At 51.4% G+C, this 19,567-nt stretch overlaps 1 protein-coding gene across 1 annotated transcript in view; it reads left to right on the top strand.

The window, feature by feature from the left end:
• Positions 1–15,072: 15,072 nt before the first annotated feature.
• Positions 15,073–19,567, top strand: part of ATP7B (ATPase copper transporting beta) — a 47,782-nt gene continuing 43,287 nt past the window's right edge. Inside the window, exon 1 of the mRNA XM_075562877.1 lies at positions 15,073–16,300. Coding sequence (XP_075418992.1) covers positions 15,118–16,300 — 1,183 coding nt within the window. The 5' untranslated portion in view covers positions 15,073–15,117. The remainder of the gene's footprint in view (positions 16,301–19,567) is intronic.

Genomic DNA, 19,567 nt, shown 5'->3' with positions numbered 1-19,567 from the left:
TAGTGACCCAAAACAGAAGGAAATATTGCTTTGTCCTCTACCAGCTTCTTGATTGTTGGCATATGAAAGCATTCTCTCTGCTAGTGAGTCGACAGCGGCCCTATAGGACAGGGTACACTTGCCTGCCCCTGTGGGTTTCTGAGAGTGTGAACTCTTCATGGGAGTAGAAAGCCTTGTTGTTCTCCGTGGAGCAGCTGGTGTTACAGATGCACCAATGCTCCATGTTTTGTTTTGTATGTGGCTCCCCCCAACCCACCCCCAGATCTCCTCTAAGACGAGTAACTTAAACACTGCTCAAACCCAGGGAGCTCCTATACCTCAGCTTAAATGGAGCCTGAACTTGATTCTGTGGCCCAGTGGTCAGAGGGCCATCCCGGATAAACCTGGGGAGAGAGGATGGTTGGGTTTGGGTTGGAAGGGAAGGTTCAGACAAGCCTTTGGCTGCCCCTTCACCTGTTTTCCGAAGTTGTGCAGCTTCTATCAGCTCGACTTCTACTGTCCTAAGGTTGGGTAGGATGGGGCCAGCTGCACACGGCTGAGTGTTTTCTGTACTGGAGCTGCCTCTGATCCCTAATCAGGGACTGTCCCCTCCCCTCCTCCACCTTTGTACTGTGAATTTTGAAGTTTACAGAGCAGATCATAATCATAGTTTTACATTCAGTTATTCTAATTCAACTCCTCCATGGTAATCCTTCAGTGGATCATCCCTTATCCCACTTCCTCCCGTGTTTCCTGTTTCCATCCCACCTCCTTTCCCAGCCCTCTGAACTTTGTCCCTCAGTACAGACTGCCCTTTGTGCCATAACACTTGACTGCTCTCACATGAGGTGAGTCAGTCAGAGAGCTGAAGGGTAAGGACTAGAGTCTCGGAGTCTCTCCAGTCCTACCTGCCCAGTAAGTGTGGTCTTTTGTTGTGGCTGCCGGCTTTGTTCCGGTTTTCTCCCACCCCCTGTAGGACCGTCTAATGTGATTCTTTGCAGGGTAGTTGGTCGGGGTAGCCAGGCCCCTTCTGGTTCTTCTAGACCCAGGGTTTGGAAACTGGTGTGTGTGTGTGGTCTGCTAGCTCATTGACCAGTTGTTTCCATGCGGCTCTTTATCTTCATCCTCCTTCTTTGCTCTGGACTAGGAGAGACCAATAGTGCACCTGATGGCTGACTGCCCTGTCGCTGCTCACCAAGTCAACATGTCGAGCATGGATTTCATGAACTATGTTATGTCCATTGGCCTTGGTGTCCCCTGGAGACGATGATCCTGATCCAGTAGGCCAGCGACTCATTCCCACAAGGTGTTTGTTTGGTTGTCTGAGAAGTTCTCAGAACTCGGTCCCCTGTATGCTCCACCACTTTCATGCATATATTTGCAGCAAAATCAAATATTCACTACTGATATCTTCTGGCACCATCAGGGACTTTTCTCCCTATTTAAAAAAAAATAGCCCCAAGGCCAGAGATCCAGTTAAGAGTGGGCAGTCTATTTTTTTTTTTAGTTGTATTTGAACTAGACTCTCAGTTGACAGGCAAGTTCTGTCTTGAGGCCAAGGGAGCTGTGCTTGTAGCTGCTGAGCCCCAGTGGCCAGGCAACCTCTTTGCAAACCTCTCTCTGCTTCTCAGCCTGTTAGAAAGCTTTTGACTACAAATAACAAAAATCCCAACCCAACGGGCTGAAAAGAACGAGGCTTTATTGAAACCCTGAACTCAAAGGACCAGGAGCGGGAGGGGTTTCAGGCGTTTTTGGTGAACATTCCATTTGAGGCGGGTCCGTCCTGAGGACACAAGCGTCTCCCCAGCAGCCACCCTGGCGTGCCCTCTGAAGCAAGTCATTAGTGACAGGGAGGGTAGCATTCTCCTGATACACCAGTCAGGCCACTTCTGGGGTAGGGGTGGCGCGAACACACATGGCATTGCCTGCCATACTTTTTTGGGGGGGAGGGGATGGGGAGTCATTGGGATGCTGTGATGCCCATGGTGCCCACTGCCTTCCATCAGCCTGGCTCAACCTCACAGCTTCATTTCTCTGTAGCCCTTTTATGAGATTGCCCACTTTCCCACCCTCTGCACTTGAGTCTTGACTGTGCCTTTGCTTCTTCCAAAGCTTTGCACTTCGATTCTCTCGATGTGCCTGCTGCCCGTCTGTTTCTACCCTCTGTCAGGGGAAGCCAACCCGTAACACATCGTTACGGGTCTGGTAGGTGCAACTGTACAGCGATAATAAGTAAAGGCCATAGTAAAGTTATAGAGAGCATGAGAGATAGAAGAGAAGTATTGAAATAAATGGAGTCAGACACGATTCATGGTAGCATGCTCACCTCAGCCCTGCTTGGTGGTCCACGTGGAGGGAGAGAGCAATTTAATGGTAGCCCAGGCTTATATCTTCTCTGGGGACATGCAAGCCCCCTAATCACAGGTGAGGACATACGTCACAGGAAGGGGTTGTGCTGTAGGTAATACAGTAATGTCTAGGGAAATATACACAATAGGTAGAGGAGGGATTGACAAGATGGGCGGAACCTAGAGTCAGGATGGCAGCCTAACCTTGGTCATCTTTGGTTGAGTTTGACCTCTCTGGTGTCTCCTACAAGGAAACAGACAACTACTATCCTTATCAGAAGGGAGTGGGCCCTACTTGTGGGATAAACAGTGGTGACTGCTTGCTCTAGATGGCTGATAATCCTTAGGGAGAATAACCCCTGACCTACTTCTGATGACCTCCAAGTGTATAATCATTCGCAAGCAGTGAAGTTTGGCATATATTTGGGGGAGACAGCTTGGGAGAAATCCTTCTGTATCCCACAACCCTCCCCTCACTCGATGTGGGTGCCGCCTCCTGAGTCTTCATCTTCCTCCTGCCGCAGTTCCCCACCTTTGAATACCCCTAGAGGCGACCAGACCTACCTTAACGTGCAGTGCTCTTGAATCTCACAGCCAAGGCTGCTTTCTCCATTGATCATATTTCCAAGGAAACTAAACCCCGGCTCTGTGCTGCTCAAAGGGTGATCTAGGGCTCACTTGGCTTCAGAGTTGGTCGCTGAAGGGTCTCCCATAAAATGCAGGTTCTTGAGCTTCACCCAAGTCTCTGGGGACACGGAGTTGGGAGATGTCCCAACCAGCTGATGCAGCTCTGGGAGCCCTCACTATTGGCCCTGTGAGTAGAAGAGGTCCACCCTCAGGCCCATTCCAAAGCAAAGCCACCCAAAAGAACATAGGGGAAAATGTCGTTAATACTATATGTAGAACGTAATTCAGAACTGCTGCAACCATACGTTGACGGAGCACTGTCAGGAAATCAAGCCTAATTCAGAAGATGATGTGGACTGAGGGGGTTCCATTGCTGATGTCATAGAGATCTTGGCTGGAAACAGAGATTACCCCACCGATGTTTACTAGTCGTTTATTGCCTCTGTGAAGGCATTCCACTGTGCAGGTCCTAACAAACGATGAACACCACAAAGAGCAGGGATTCCAGAATGTGTGACGTGTGCTCGTGTGGAACCTGCATGCAAACCAAGAGCCAGCCCTTCAAGCAGGCTGGTTTAAAATCAGGAGATGTGTGTGTGTCAGAGTCATCTCCTTTCCCTGGACGTATTTAACGTGTTCGCTGAGCAAGCAATCCAAGAAGCTTGACTCTGTGAAGAAAAATATGGCGTAAAGGCTGGAGGAAGGCCCCTTTAGCAACATGCCCTGTGCGGGTGATACAGCCTTGCTTTCTGAATTCCAAGAGGGCTTGAAGCACTTACTGGTGCAGATCAAAGACGACAGCCTTCAGTATGGACTGCATCTTCACGTAAGAAGACAAAAAAAATCCTCACAACGGAACCAATAGACAACAGTTGTCAAGGACTTCCTCTTGTGTCCAGAATCAACGCTCCAAAGGACATCACAGGATCCCTTGGACCGGGTGAATTTGTGGCACACGCCCTCTCTAAAGAGTTAAAGAGCAGAGACGGCCCTTTGAGGACTAAGGAGTGACGGGCAGAAACCAAGATGTTTTTCAAAAGCCTCGTGTGCCTGTGAAAGCTGGACGGTGAATAAGGACGAGCCGATGCATCGGACTTGCGGTGTCGCCAGAGAAAATGTAAAGTACTGTGGGCTCCCAGAAGCACAAGCAAACCTGCCCCTGAAGAAATGAGCTGGAATGCTCCTTAGCGTGAGACGGTGCGACCGTGAGCACAGACTTTGGACATGTGGTCAGGAGAGACCAGTCCCTGGGAAAAGGCCCGATGCTTGGGAAAGAGCCACGCCCCTCAGTGAGATGGACTGACCCAGAGGCTGTCACAGTGGCTCCAGCGTAACCACAGTCGTGATGAGGCCGCACGACTGAGCCCTGGTTGCTGCTGTTGTACAGGAGGACTGACCCAGGGCCCCCCAGCAACACCACAAGTAGGCATTCTGGGCTGGTAGGACATCGCCAAGGTTATCAGGGTCCCAGGTTTTCTTCTCTCCCTGCTCTGGCAACTCGGTTGCCAGAACGATCTGCCTGCTCCCTCCTGACCATGCTGGCCCTTGGGGCTCCAGCTGTCTGGTTCCTTTGGGAGCCAGCAGAAATGAGGAAGGGGCGAACGCAAACCAGCTCTCTCCTTGAAGGAGCCGCCTCAAGAGCTCCGACAAACAGCCTTTCCGGCGAGTGTTGCAGTGGCTAGACCTTAGCCCAGAAGGGATACCAGAAGGTGCTATCTACATTGTAGCTGGGCCAACCCAGGCGTCCCTATAGTATAAGAAGTCTCATGGGAAGGAAGAAGGGAGAATAGGTGCCAGGGTAGTCGGCTGGCAGCCCCTGCCATCCACTCTTGGAGTATTGGAGCATATGGGGAAGGGGGAGTACATGAAGCTGTGGGAGGCTGCTTTCTTTACACAGGGACCTTCTTTTTATTGGATCATTTTATTGGGGGCTTTTACAGCTCTTATAACAATCAAGCGCAGTTGTACATGTTGCCATCATTATTTTTTAGACATTTACTTTCGATTCTAGCCCTTGGTATCAGCTCCTCTTTTTACCCTTCCACCTCCCACCCTTGTGATCCCTTGATAAATTATAAATTATTATTTTCATATCTTACACCAACCGCTATCTCCCCTCACCCGCATTTCTGTTGTTCGACCCCCTTGGGTGTGGTGTGTGTGCGTGTGTATGTGTGTTTATGTGTCGATCATTTTGATTGGTTCCTCCCCCCCCCCACCTCCCACCTCCCCTCTACCCTCCTGATATCGCTACTCCCATTTCTGTTCCTGATGGTTTATCTGACCTGGATTCCTTGTGTCCTGAGCTCTTATCTGAACCAGTGCACATGCTCAGGTCTAACCCAAAGTGCAAAGCAGGACTGGGTCATGACAGTGAGTAGGGTGTGTGTGAGGAAACCTCAGAGAACCAGAGAAATATTGTCTGTTGCATCAGTTCTGTGCTGCCCCTTGGTTGACTCCTCCCTTCCTCATGACCCTTCTGTGAGGTGGTGAGGGACCTTCTTCATGTTGCATATTTGTCTTAATGTAGCCTGCGTTTTACAACAAACCAACATGTGAGGTTGATTCTGGTCGTTCGTGTGCCTGCCCTTCATTTATTCAGCAAATATTTATTGGTAACTCTTTAAGTTCACCGAGATGGGTTGGCACAGTGGCTGCAACAATGGGCTCCCACATGGGTCCAATGGTGAGGAGGGTGCAGGACCAGGCAGTGCTTCCTTCTGTTGTGACAGGGTTGCTATGGGTCGGAACCGATTGAGTGGCCCCTAACGACACCCATAACTTAAGTAGCGGGCATTCTTGTATAGCAACAAGGGACCGAAACAGACAAAATGTGACCGTGCTTGTGAAACTTGCATTGGGAGAGACAGTCTGTAAATGAATAAAATATGATAGTGTTACTAGATGGTGGTAGACTGCACTGGAGAAGAATACAGCAGAGAAGGAGAGTAGGGTATCAGGGTGCTGAAATTGAACCAGAGTAGTGAAGGTGCTGACACGCAGCCTCCCTCACCCTTATGGTAGGAATTGAAACTCCACAGCTAACCAGCCTAGGTGGAGTTTGCCAGATGACAAGAGTAGCCATGGAAGTAAAAAAGTGCCTGTTAGGGAGTGAAATAATGAACTGTGGAATCAAATGTTGGCGTTTGCTTTTTTTATCAACTAAGTGTCTCTCATTTTGTCACCATTCCATCAACTTATGGTTAGGACTATTATAATTTTATTCATTCTAGGTTGACCAGCCACGTGTAGTTTTATTGGAGTGCTCTCTGCAGTGAGCTTGTGTAGCGCTGTGTGTGTGTGTGTGTGTGTGTGTAGTTAGCCAACAAAGTCATACAGAGCTGTTTCAGCTTTGGAATGGAGAGGCTGTAAGGCCACCTGATTAGTCTGCCAGGGCATCTGGCCTGCAGCAGTCACCTCCCTGCTCAGAGCTTGTTTGAGCACTTAATGATTTTTTTTGTTTGTGTTTTGTTAATATTTAATACTGCCCTCTACTGTCCTTCTCACTGAACTTGCTGATCATTTCCTGAGGGCAGAAAGTGTCTTGTGATCTGTTGATATCTCCTGGGCATAGGACTCAATAAACATGCACATAGCTCTCTGACTCCCAGTTATATCCATTCACTAGCATTCTGCCTGACTCAAGCCATGGTATGTTCCATAGCCTCATATGCATGTGAAAGTGGGATATTGAATAAGGAGACTACAGATGATTGAACCAGGGCGCAGTAAAGCACTGATGAAACACACAATATTTCTCCGGCTCCTTGAGGCTTCCTCACCCCTCACTACCATGATTGGAGCATGTCCACTGGTACAGATAAGAGATAAGAGCTTACAACACATGGAATCCAGCAATGGGAGTAGCAATATCAGGAGGGTAGGGAGAAGGTGGAGAGGAAGGGGGAGCTGATCGCAATGATCAACACATAAACACCCCCCCATGGGGATGAACAACAGAAACCATGGGGGAAGGGAGACAGCAGTCAATATAAGATATGAAAATAAAAATGACAACATAGACACAAATATGCTTGATACAATTGATATATGGATCGTTAAAGGAGCTGTAAGAGCCCCCAATAAAAATGATCTTTTAATTAAAAGAAGAGGCAGAATCCCAGCATTTGCGTGACAGAGAAGAGTGTTGAAGGTAACATAGACTTCCTAGACTTCCAGAAGAACAAACCCATCTGTCTCAGAAGAAGCACAGTCAGTGTTGCTCAGAGGCAAGGATGACAAGACTGCATCTCACATACCTTGGATGTGTTGTCGAGAGAGACAGTCCCTGGAGAAGGACATGGTGCTTGGTAAAGTGGACGGGCAGCATCAAAGAGGAAGACCCCCTGGCGAGATGGATCGACACAGTGGCTGCAACACTGGGCTCCGACCCAAGAACCATGGAGAGACTGGTGCAGGACTGGGTAGTGTTCCATTCTCTTGTACATCTGGTGGCTATGAATCAGAACCTGACACCTGACGACACCTGACAGCAGCAACACGCTGCCCCTGGGGAGCCCTGGTGGCAATCATGGGTTACACATTGGGCTCTTAACCTCAGGTCAATAGTTTGAATCCACCAGTGACTCCGTGGAAGAAAGAGGAGGCCGGCCGTCAGTTCCCATCAAGATGTTTTGTCTCAGAAATCCACAAGGCAGCTCCACCCTGCCCTATAGGGTCACTGTGGATAGAATTTGACCCATGTCCATGAGTTTGGCCTTGAGTTTCATGTTCCACCTCTGTTGTAGAGGAAGGGCTGGGGGGAGCCACTGTAGCTGGTCATGTGCCTTCTGCCCGGCTCACACTCTCTGTATGGGAACCTTCTGAGCCAACACTTCTCAGCGGGCAGCTTAGTGTCATGTTCTTGCCATCCTTGGCCTCTGCTCAGTGAGGATGGCCCCCTGGCTTTCTCTGAGAAAGCCCCGCCCAGTGGGAGCTTCCAGTTGGGTGGGGCGGGTAATCCTTGTGTGTGTGCGTGGAACTCTTTCCACCCAATGATCCCTCCCCGAAACAGGGTCCTTTGTCCCCAGAGGCCCCTGGAAAGGAGAGCCGCCCATCTGTATCTGGGCCCAGGCTTCTCGGGTTGCAACAGGATCAGTAGGGACACCAAAGGGATTTTCATTTTTACGAAGAACAGATCCACCGAGGCGGACACTGCTGGCAGGCATTCAACAGGTGGATTTTATTCTGGATAACTTCTGGTACAACTTGCACACGAAGGAGGCCAAGCGTTTTCGTGCAGGGAAGGAGACCCTTGACGATGTACTTGGATTTCTAGAAGGAACGTGCAGAAACCGGTGGATTTTGCCATTACCTGTGACCACCTGGAGCCCTCGTGGTTACACATTGGGGTGCTAACCGTAAGGTCAGCAGTTTGAAAACACCAGCCGCTCTATGGGAGAAAGATGATCCTTCTATTCTCATAAAGATTTACAGTCTCGGAAACTCAGGGGCAGTTCTACCCTGTCTTCTAGAGTCAGTATGAGTCACAATTGACTCAGTAGCAATGAGGGGTTTTCTTGTGTGTGTAATTTAAAAAAACCAAACTCACTGCCATGGAGTTGATGTATAGCAACCCTATAGATCCGAGTAGAACAGCCCCTGTGGGTTCCTGAGACTTAAACTACAGGAGTAGAAAGCCAGAAGCAGCCCATGGTTTCAAACTGCTGACCTTGTGGTTAACAACCCAGTGTGTAATTACTACCCCAGCACTGGTTCCTCTGCTTTGCGATAAGATGGAAAAACAACAAACAAAAAAGAACCATGGAATTCTGGGTAGAAGGCATGCTTTATCTATGGTTAGGTGAGCTCAGCAAGTACTTATTTAACACCTGATATTGGTTCCCCTCAGGTCAAGTGCAGGGGAAGGTCTACCCTGTGGCTGAGCAGGAACGTGGAGAGCTGGCTGCAACCAGGCTTGGGGGCAAAGGCTTGTTTTCTGACAACAAGAGGCCAGCTGTTGACATAAAGTGATACTGGAATTCAGATAAGGGAGAGAGAGAGAGAAGAGAGCCCTGCTCCCAAAGGTGACCTCTTTAAGGCAGAACTTAAAGGACTAGGGGACGAAACTAAGTGCTCCCGAGTGTGGGGGATGTGGCGTTTGGACTTGAGCCGAGGCCGTGCCTCACCCTTGGCTCTTTTGCAGGTGCCCTGGTGGCATAGAGGTTATAGGTTGAGTTGCTAACCTCAAGGTCAGCAGTTCAAAAACACCAGCTGCTTCTCAGGAGAAAGATGAGGTATTCTCCTGTTACTGAAAAAGAGGGGCAGTTCTACTTGGTCCTGCCGGTTCAGTATGAGTTAGAATCTACTCAATGGCAGTGAGTTTGAGGTTTGGGAGTTTAGAGTTTGTGGGCATGAAGTCCATTGTTACACACTACCGCCTGCCCAGTCGGCCAACCCGGGCACTGGATTGTCCTCTGCAGGGCCGCTGTCGATTGCTCTCTTTGCCTGGAGGGTACCCTATCTATTCGGCCCAGCTCTGCTATTCATTTTCCCTGCCTCTTGTAATTCCCCCATAATCCCTCCCTCTGCTTCTTCATTCTCCTGCCTGGCCAAACTGTATTTCTAAACTTCGAAGATAATCAAGTAGCTCTTTTGCTTGAAAGCCTGTGGGGAAATTCTGAAAGGCTCCGTTCCCTTCGTAGCCTGCCCCCCTTGCTTTTTCAGGCTACATTCTAGATCTGGGTGACCGTCTGGGAGAGAGAGTATTTAAGGTTGTCACAGTGCAGGGAGGTACTAGAACATCTAGCTCGCTCACTGCCATCGACTCCATTCCGACTCATAGTGACCCCCAAGACAGACTGGAACGGCCCCTGTTGGTTTCTGAGGACCCCCCCCTTTATGGGAGTAGAAAGCTTTGTCTTTCTCCCGAGCGCAGCTGGTAGTTTCAAACTGCTGACCTTGTGGTTAGCCCAGCCCACACGCCAGCAGGACTCCTTAATAAAGCACAGCCTGCTTCAAAGTTGCTTCCCGTCCTTAGCCATCTGTCGCCACAGCACAGGAGGAAACTTTCTGATGATCTTGTGTCCCTAAGAAAGTTCAAAACACACTCAGTGGCTTATTCTAAAAGGCAGGTTCCTAATGGTCACAAGAGTGTGCTCCACTACTACTAGTGATTCGAACTTCCCCCGGTGCCACGGAGGACAGTCCTGGCAATCTGCCTCCATCAGGATCCCTGCAGAGAAAACCGTCTGGAATGAGTCTGCTCCAGCACAGCGTGGATCAGAGTTGGCATCTGAAAGGCAGGAAGGTGCTATCTCGGGGAGGATTCTCCTCCCAAACAAACACAACCTAGGGCATGGTCACCTGGCCTGAGATAGGCCAGCTCGCAGGGAATTGCCAAGAGGAGGCCGTCACAGAGTGACCAGGCTCGCCTCCAGGGTTGGTTTGGTGGCCACAGGCCAATAGTGCTGGGCTTCTGTGGAGGGGCAACCCTCCCGGGGCTGCCCAGCCTGGGGTTGGGACCCAAGTATGCCCTTCCTTTGCTGGGTCACTGGCTTGAATGGCATACATGTCTTGGAAATCAATCAAGGGCAGGTCCAAGGGTGTGGTAAGAAGCCAGCCCACAACATGATTTCACTTGGGGTGCGGGGAATGAGCCGCCCTGGGCCCCGTTTACACCTGGAAGCACAAAATTCCTCATTCATGTCCTGACAGTAAAGCAGGAAGGGGTCCCCCACTATTCAAGAGCTGTGGAGGGCCTAGGGTGAAGGGACAGTGGGGAGGCGGCGCCCACCCTTCAAAGGAAGCTGATCTCTTGGGGCAGGAGCTCCTGGCACAGTTTTAAGGGGGTAGGAGGGACATTGTGGGAAGCCCAGTGATAGGCAGATGGTTGCAGTCATGATTTTTACATTCCCCAGTAACCCCTGCCCTCCAGCAAGGATCGAGTGGGAGGGACAGCTTGGTTCGGGGTGCAGGGCAGTCCCCACAGACACTTGTAGCTGGCCTGAGGCCCGCAGAACTCTTCCTCCCGTGTCGGGGATGAGGTCACCTTCCTGGTTCTCCCGAACAGGTGGGGTGGAAGGTGAGAAGAGAAGTGGCCCGGCCTGACCGAGTGAGTGGCTGCCAGGATTACCACCCGGGCAGCATGTGCCACCTTCGATTAATCCTCGTGTAGAGCAGCAGCAGGTCGCCAGGGAAGCCGGAATCCTTGTGGAGGGTGTGGGGGGCGTTAGGTCCTGGTTGCCCTGCCACAGATAAAAACACCCGGGGGCCAGGGAGTCTGCGCCTTCGAGCTGCAGAGGACCTGGAACTTTTCCTGCACCGTCTTGAAAATGCAAGTCATGTTGCCTAGGAAATACCCGCTACACCAGATGCCCCGCACTCTGCCAGCCGCGGTGGAGCGGCGGTGGTGGTGGCAGCTGAAGCCAATTCCAGGAAAACCGGAGCAGGGCGGTAAGAAAAGAAGCGGCCCCACTTCCCAGCCCGCAGGCAGGGTTTCTAGGCGTGGTGGCTGTGCGCCTGCCCAAAGGAAAAGCAACCTTCACTGGGAGCTGGTGACACGCCGCCCCGGGCACTGGGCGCGCTGGCCGGTCCCCGCGGTGCCGGGCGGGCCAGCGAGCGCTCCTCGCTCGTGCCGTGCGCACAGATGGGCCGTTCAGCCTGCGCCGCGACCAGTGAGGATGCCAATTGGAGGGCCAAGTGTCGATAAACAAAAGCTAAGAGGCGACAGTGACAGTGCGTGCAGCCTGCGGGAGACGACTCTGGCCGCGTCTCCCAGGCTGGCTCCGAAGCTAAGAGGAAGCCTCCCTGGGCAGGGCGGTCCCCGGCAGCCCTCTCCTCCCAGCCCATCTGAAGGCAGCCTGGCCAGCGGGCAGAAGAAAGTTCTCCCTGGGCAAGTGGAGGTGAGCCCGCGTGGAGTCCACGATGGAACAAGCCGGGAGCCAGAGCTCTGAGCAGTCGGCCCTGGCCACTCTGAGCGACCCGCAGGTGACCCTGCTGGCGGCCCACAAGCGGAGGTCCTCCAGAAGGAGCCCCGGGGCCAAAGGCTCGACCCTTCCAGAAGCCTCTTCCTCCTCCAGGAAGGGAGAGCTTTCCCAGAGGGGCTTGACTGGAACCCAGGAAATCCGCCCCAATCAGGTCAGTGCAATAGCAAAAGAGGTACATAAGGAGCCACGTTCGTTTGTTAGGCGGGGGCCAGCCTGTGTGTGGTGGGTGGGCAGGGAGCGAGAGCGAGCATAGCCAGCCGCCTGGCAGGGGCCAAGGTGAACATCTCCAATCACTCAGCGACCTTTGAGTTTGCTTATTTCCCTGTCTTAGGAGCTTCTGTGGAGCCAGCCTTTTCCAAGAGCCACGCAGAAATGGGTCTCCCCTCACGTGTTTAATTAAAAGTGTGTCCCTGATTTTGTTCATCTCTCCATTTAACATCCAAGCGAAGCTGCTTTTCTTAAAGTCCAGTAAGTTTTTCTCTCCACTCAGAAAGTGAGTCCATCGTCAAAAGCCGGGGCAGTATAATGCTTGCTAGGAGCGGTGCTTTCCAGAAGCAGTGTCACGGGGTCTGGTGGTCAGTTGGGGGTGCCCAGCCCCCCACTGCCACCAGCCCAGTGTATTTGAAAGCTTGCTACTCCTTTGATACAAAGGAAAGTTTTCAAAAGTTCTCTACCCATTTATAGATGTTATTCCGCTAATGAAAGCAGCTGTCTGAACCATACCAAGCTCACACTGTTGAAGCCATGTGGCACTTGAACACTGGAAGTAGACATTCTCGAGTGTTTAAAGACTGTGCCTTTTAAAAAATAAATAATTTTACTGGGGGCTGTTACAGCTCTTATACCAATCCGTAAATCAATTGTATCAAGCGCATTTGTACATATGTTGCCATCATCATTTCCCAAACATTTTCTTTCTATTTGAGCCCTTGGTATCAGCTCCTCTTTTTTGCCTCTCATTGCTGTCCGATTTTTATGCTCGGAGGCCTTTAATTTTGAAATACCAAAAAGGTTGTTTGGTGTGCTGGGCTTGTGGAAAATTCCAAAAGACCCATGGGAAAGTTCCTCCCAGTCAATTTTAAACAACAGGACGTATATATCATGGCTGCCAGTTGGGTCGATTTTACTCAGCTGGAGATTAGGGTGTGTTTTTCTCGGGGGTGGGGAGGTTCCTGTGAGGTGGTAGATAAGATCTCAGTGATTTTCAATCCCCTGGCTTTTCAAAGCAGTTGTGTAATTTTCATTTGGTTTCTACTCCAAGTGTATCAAACCAGCACCTAATGTGAAGTGTCCTTCACTTTGGATCTTCAAGTGTAACAAAGCACTTAATCTGGCCTTTGGGGGGTGGGGGGGGTTGCCCATTTTTGTCAGGTCACTGTTCAGGTGATATTTTTAGCTGGGTGTTTAAGATAGCAAAATGTTGAGGCGGGGGAATGCTTGAGAGCATTTCTTTAACATATTTTAACAGTTGCATCACAAATGGGCTGTGAAATAGTCTGGTGACTTTTGATGGCCAGTGCCAGCCTCTGGTGAGCAGGGAAGAGTTGACAGCCTCACCTTTCTCCCCTTGACCTTGAGTGGATTGCAACTCATAGCAACCCACAGGCCAGAGTATAACTCGCCCCCACTGGGTTTCCCAAACGGAAGTCTTTACCTTTTACTGAAGGAGCCAGCAGCTGGGTGCTTACCCAGCTGCTCTGCCCCCAGGGCACCTTCCTAGGTTGGAAGGCTCTCCAAGTACACAGGAGACAGATGTAACCCATGAGCTTGGGCTCAAAGATCCCGGAGGAGAGGAAGGAGAGGAAGGAGCCGCCTGGCGGCATTCCACTGCAAAGACTGGCCTTCAGCCGGAGGCAGGACTGGGAAGTTGCTTTTTCATCTCAATTTCCTATACTGCCAGCTCCTCCCCTCCTGCCTTTTCCAGCCCAGTCCCCGGGGCCTATTTACCCTTCTTTGGGAATATACTTCCAGACCTTCTTTCACCAAGATTGTGGCCCAAGAGTTAGATCCCAGGTTCTAGAGGGCAGGGAGTGCACTTGGAACATGCGCCCAATGACTAAAACCCACTGCCACCGAGATGGTTCTGACTCACAACGATCCTACAGGACCACGCACGTAGACTCACTCCCTCGGCTCCCCGGGGCTGTAACTCTTGGGACGAGCAGACAGCCTCATCTTTCCCCCCAAGAAGCAGCTGGTGAGTTTGAATTGCCCACCTTGTGGTTGGCAGCCCAGTGTGTAACCCACAGCTCCACCAGGTCCCTATGGTTGAGCACAGGGAACCGACTGCCAAGAGAAGAAGATAGAGAACCACGGAAAGTGAGCCCGAGCTAAGGTAGCTGTTCTGGGTGCTTGCATCTCAGCCAGTCCTCCACAGCTTTCTCTCAAAGGACCCAAACTCGGAAGAACCGCCCCTGTGGGTTTCCGAGACCATATCTCTGTACTTCGTCTTTTTCCAGCAAAGGACCAAGCAAGGACGCGTCAAGCATCAGGTGTTCCTGGGGCCTTCTCACGGTGGGCACCTGACTCGCCTTTCTGCCTCTCCACTCAGCCTGACCTGCTGTGGGTGTCCTGGGTGTCTGAGGCACAGCTTTCCTATAGAAACCCCACCTCTTCGCCTTTCCTTAAGCTGGGCAGACAGTGACAGGATAAGATCATAGAGAGAAGCAGCCATCAAGTTGATTCCAACTCATATCGACCTCGCAGAGTAGAGCTGCCCCTGTGGGCTTCCAAGGGCATGCATGTCTACAGGAGCAGAAACTGTTCATCCGGGCGGCCGATGGGTCCAAACTGCTGACCTTGCTGTTAGCAGCCCAGTCAGTAGCTCACTCTGCCACCAGGGCTCCTCAGACTGGAGATCACTTCTCTGAGCGCTTTGAGTTGATGAAGTGTGTCCTAGGACTGGCTCCTGTCTTTCTCACTGTGGCTTCACTGTGTGGGGAGGTGGGTGAGGGGAAGCCGGACTCACTGTCTGACAGAATCTGTAGTGTCTCCTTCCTCATCAGCTCAGGGCGGAGGACATAGAATTCTCACGCCTGTAGGTTTGGCTTCTCGTACAGCTTAGGCCAGCCTGCTTCCTGTGTGGCTTGTAGTCTTGGGCTCTGGGTCTGTTTAGATATCCGTGGTGGGAGGTTATTGAAAAAAAAATCTTTGGTATTCAGGACTAAAACAGTGATTTCTTTGCCTTTTAGGTCTCGTCTCAACCCTCTGTGCCCACCCGTGCCTGGGAAGCGGCCATGAAGCAGGATTTCGCCTATGACAATGCGGGCTACGAAAGCAGTGAGAACAGCGTGGCCACCAGCACGGTCCACATTGTGGGCATGACATGCCAGTCTTGTGTCAAGACCATCGAGAGCATGGTGTCCAGCATAGACGGCCTCGTGAGCGTTAAGGTCTCCCTGGAGCAGGGCAGTGCCGCCGTGCGGTACATGCCATCGGTCGTGAGCCTGCAGCAGATCTGCTACCTCATCGAGGACATGGGCTTCGAAGCCAGTGTCCCCGAAGGGAAGGCTGCCTCTTGGCCCCCCAGGCCCTCCCCCGTGGGAGAGGCCCTGGTCAAGCTTCGAGTGGAAGGCATGACCTGCCAGTCCTGCGTCAACTCCATCGAGGGCAATCTAGGGAAGCTGCAAGGCGTGGTGCGTGCCAAAGTCTCCCTGGGAAACCAGGAGGCTGTCATCGCCTATCAGCCTTACCTTATTCAGCCAGAGGACCTCAGGGACCATGTCAACGACATGGGATTTGAAGCCACCATCAAGCACAAGGCAGCCCCCCTGAGCCTGGGGCCAATCGATATTGGACGCTTGCAAAGCACGAACCCAAAGAGGCTTTCAGCTCCTGTTCCCCAGAGTCCCCGTGGTCCTGAACCCCCGGGGGACCAAGGAAGCCCCAGTGTCACCCTGCAGCTGAGGGTAGAGGGGATGCGGTGTAAGTCTTGTGTCTTCAACATTGAAAACAACATTGGCCGACTTCCTGGTGTCCGCGAGATCCAAGTGTCCCTAGAGCATGGAACGGCCCGAGTTCACCTTGAGCCTTCTCTCATCTCTCCCGAGACTCTCCAGGAGGCCATTGAAGCTCTTCCCCCGGGGAACTTCCAAGTTTCTCTTCCTGGGGGCTCAGAAGGGAGTGGGACCGAGTGCCTGCCAGGGGTCGGGCCTGCCGAGCGCCAGGCCCCTGGCTGCTCCCAGCGGAGCGAGGAGCCTGGAGTGCACAGAAGGGTGACGCTCGCCATTGCAGGCATGATGGACGCGTCCTGCGTCCAGTGGATCAAAGGTGTCCTATCCCAGAGGGAAGGCGTGCGTCGGGTCTCTGTCTCCCTGGCAGAAGGGACTGGCAGTATCCTCTTTCACCCTGCTCTGCTGAACCCAGAAGAGCTCAGAGCTGCCGTCCAAGACATGGGATTCGAGGTGACCATCCTCTCTGGTACGTAGTGGACATGGGGTGCACGGCGTATCCTGGGGCCGTCTCCTGTCCTTCTCACTGCATCTGGCATCACTGCGTGGGGAGGTGGGCGAGGTGAGCCGTATTTGCTGTCTTACACGGAGATGGTGCTGGCAAAACTACAAACTCCTCCTTCCGCCTCAGCTCGGGGTGGAGGACATAGAATCCCCATGTCTGTAGGTTTGGCCTCTCCGCTGGCTTAGGCTGGACAGCCAGATTCCTTGCATTTGGGGCTTCTTTCCCAAAGAGAACTCGCGTCCCGAGTTCGAGAAGGTACAGTTGGCATAGCAGGCCCTTCTCTGGCCACCGGCTTGTCATGCTCTCCGGAGATTTCTCCGTGGAACAAAACAACGCAGTCATCACTACATCAGACCTTGAGCTTCGCTCCTAGAGACCGACCTCCTTTAAGTGGGGACTAAAGGGTTTCATGATCTCCCTGGCGGTTATAAATGATGGGAAGGCAGGGGGAAGAATGGGCTGCAGGGGCAAGCATGAGAGCCTCCAGCATATTAGAAGAGCCATGGGAAGTAACAAGACGACCCAGGAAGAGTGAGCATTGAGGCAAGAGAGGCTCAGTGGTGCTGGTGTCATGGGACTTGAGAGGACCTGGGAAGGGCAGGGTCCAGGGAGAAAAGGGCAAGTGTCCAGGAGGGCATTTCAGGTGCCACCGAGAGGTCATGGAAGCCACCCCTTGACAGTGGCATTTGCTAGTCCAGGGAAATTAACACTGTCTATTATCAGGAGCCCGAGTGACACAGTGGGTTACTCTTTGGCTGCTTACCATAAGGTCAGCAGTTCGAAGCTACCAGTTGCTCTACAGGAAAAAAGATGAAGCTTTTAGCTCCTATGAAGATTCACTGTCTCAGAAACCCACTCAGGACTAAGGTGTGACTGACCCAATCCATGATATATTGAGTTGCTTCACATGCACGGGAAAGTTGGACATTGATTAAGGAAGACCGAAGAAAACCTGATGCGTTTGAAGGATGGTGCAGGCAAAGACTATTGAAAGTGTCGCCGACCACCCAAAAAACACACTGGTCTGTCTTGGAAGAAGTACAGCTGGAGTGCTCCGTGGAGGCAAGGATGGTGAGACTTTGTCCATGTACTTTGGACATGTTGACAAGAGAAACCGGTCGCTGAAGAAGGACATCATGCGTGATAAAGTAAAGGGGCAGCACACAAAGAGGAAGTCTCTAGACAAATCAGTGGTGAGGATGACACAGGCCTGGGCAGTGTTTCATTCTGTTGTACACAGGGTCGCTGTGGGTGCGAATCCACCCATCAATACCTTATAACAACAACATGAGTCAGAGTCAGCTTGATGAAGTTGTTGGCAGTGGTTTCCTAGTGGGAGGCTGGTATCAGAGCCCAGGTAAGGGGGAAACCAAGTTGCATCGTTGGGAAGGAGGTAGAGCCAGGTTGGGCTTGGCCTGAGTGAGGTTGAGAAGGGGGGTGGATGGATGGGTGGGTGGAGGAATTTCAGGGAAAGCTTTGGGAGCTGAGGGAGAAGGGGAACACAGGGCAGCCATTCTATTTTGTGAGGGACTCTTCCCCCCTTATTGTATAAGTCATTCTCCAGCTGGCAGGAGACTTGGACATAGCATCAGCTCCACACGCAAAATTGTCTTCGGTCTGTAGTTGCAGGCGATAGCAAAAAAGTAAGGCTGGCCTTCTTTTTTAGGAATTTGACTTCTGTTCTTGCATGTTCTTCCATTCTATCCCAGATCATCTCTAGTTTCCCTGGTCAGAATGGTTGGCTGTGGTAGCCAGACACCATCTAGTTGCTCTGGTCTCTAATTCAAGGAAACTGTGCATTGGCTGTTAGTCCCAGAGGGGACAACAAGATTTTAACTGTTAAGATTCCCAGATCCATAGCCTCTGCCCTTGAACCTGCCTCTGGGGACTGGGCCATCAGCGTTGGCTTGGAACTTGGCACAGCCGTGGATCTGGTTGCTGGGCTCATTTTGGCTCTTGGTTTTCAGCATCCAGCTTCCCATGACACCCTGGGAGAAAGTTGGTCTCCATGAAAGTAGTGCTGTATTGTGGGGAGTCCCTTCTCGCCCCCCCAACACACACACTTAGGCCACTTGAAGAAATGTGTGGGTTGTGCAGAAAGCCATGGCTGCTCTGCGGACTTTGTTTCTTAAGTTTCAGGAAGGAGTTTGTAGCAACAACAACAAAAATAAAATCAATAAGGAAACCAGAAAAGAACAGTAAATCTTGAGCTCAGAAGGTAAGCAAATAGTCACGGGTCAACATCGGCTGTATTTGTGTAGGGTGACACGTCTTTAGGAATGGAGTTCTTGCCAGTGAGGCAAAGTCAACCCTGCACTCCCCACGGCAGGACAGCAGGTGTGCCCGAGGGGCCTCACAGGAATGCTGTCGTTTCGCTGTGAGGTGCCATCGAGTCAGTTCCAGCCTCAAAGGGACAGTGGCTGTTCACGGGGCACAGTGAAGAGACTCGAATTGAGTCCAAGAGTGATTTAAGATACCACAGTTAGCTGATGACAATAGAGGATGCATCGTTGAATTTTTCACTTCGGATCAGGAAATAATTTTTAGTGCAACTGTCTCTTATGTAAAACTTGGGATATATCAACACCCCCAAATTATTCACTGTTTATCTAAAAACGCATATGTGGCTTGATGTGCTGTATGGGTCTGAGCCAGCAGCCAAAACTACAGGGAACTGTGAATGTGTCTAATAGCCATCCACAGGCTGAAGATATATTTCCATCTTTGACACCAGTAACGTGTGTTGTACCTTGTTTACAAACCCCCTTGTGCATTAGCTTCCTCTGTGCACTGGGAGGGTTCTATGTACATGTTATTTATGTAGTCACACTACGTGCCAAAACAAAACCCAAACCAAACCATATACTCCTCCCTCAATGTCTGGCATGAACAAAGTGCATCCGGAAGTATCAAATGCCGAGGAATGCGGACCGTGCTGGTCATGTCTCTGTGTTAAGGCTGGGCGGTAGTTCCCAGTGGTAGGACAATTATATGATGGTACCATTTGACAGGCCTATAACCGATGTAGTCATCTTCCTGAGAGGTAAACTGAGGCACGGAACAAAAGTAAAATTGAGACGAGGAACGTGAGGTTGTGAAGTTAAGAGTGATTTTATTCGAGCTGAGAAAGAACTGCCGGGTGGGTTCTGCGACCCAACAAGTTAGGTCAGGGAAATTGTACCTGTCAGCCTAGGGAGGTATGTGCTGATTAGGACGGAGGCTTCCTGGTGC

Source organism: Tenrec ecaudatus, chromosome 11 (assembly GCF_050624435.1).
Source record: "Tenrec ecaudatus isolate mTenEca1 chromosome 11, mTenEca1.hap1, whole genome shotgun sequence".
Taxonomy (NCBI): Eukaryota; Metazoa; Chordata; class Mammalia; order Afrosoricida; family Tenrecidae; genus Tenrec; species Tenrec ecaudatus.
Note: the sequence above shows the minus strand (reverse complement) of the source record. Positions and strands in the feature narration are given on the sequence as shown.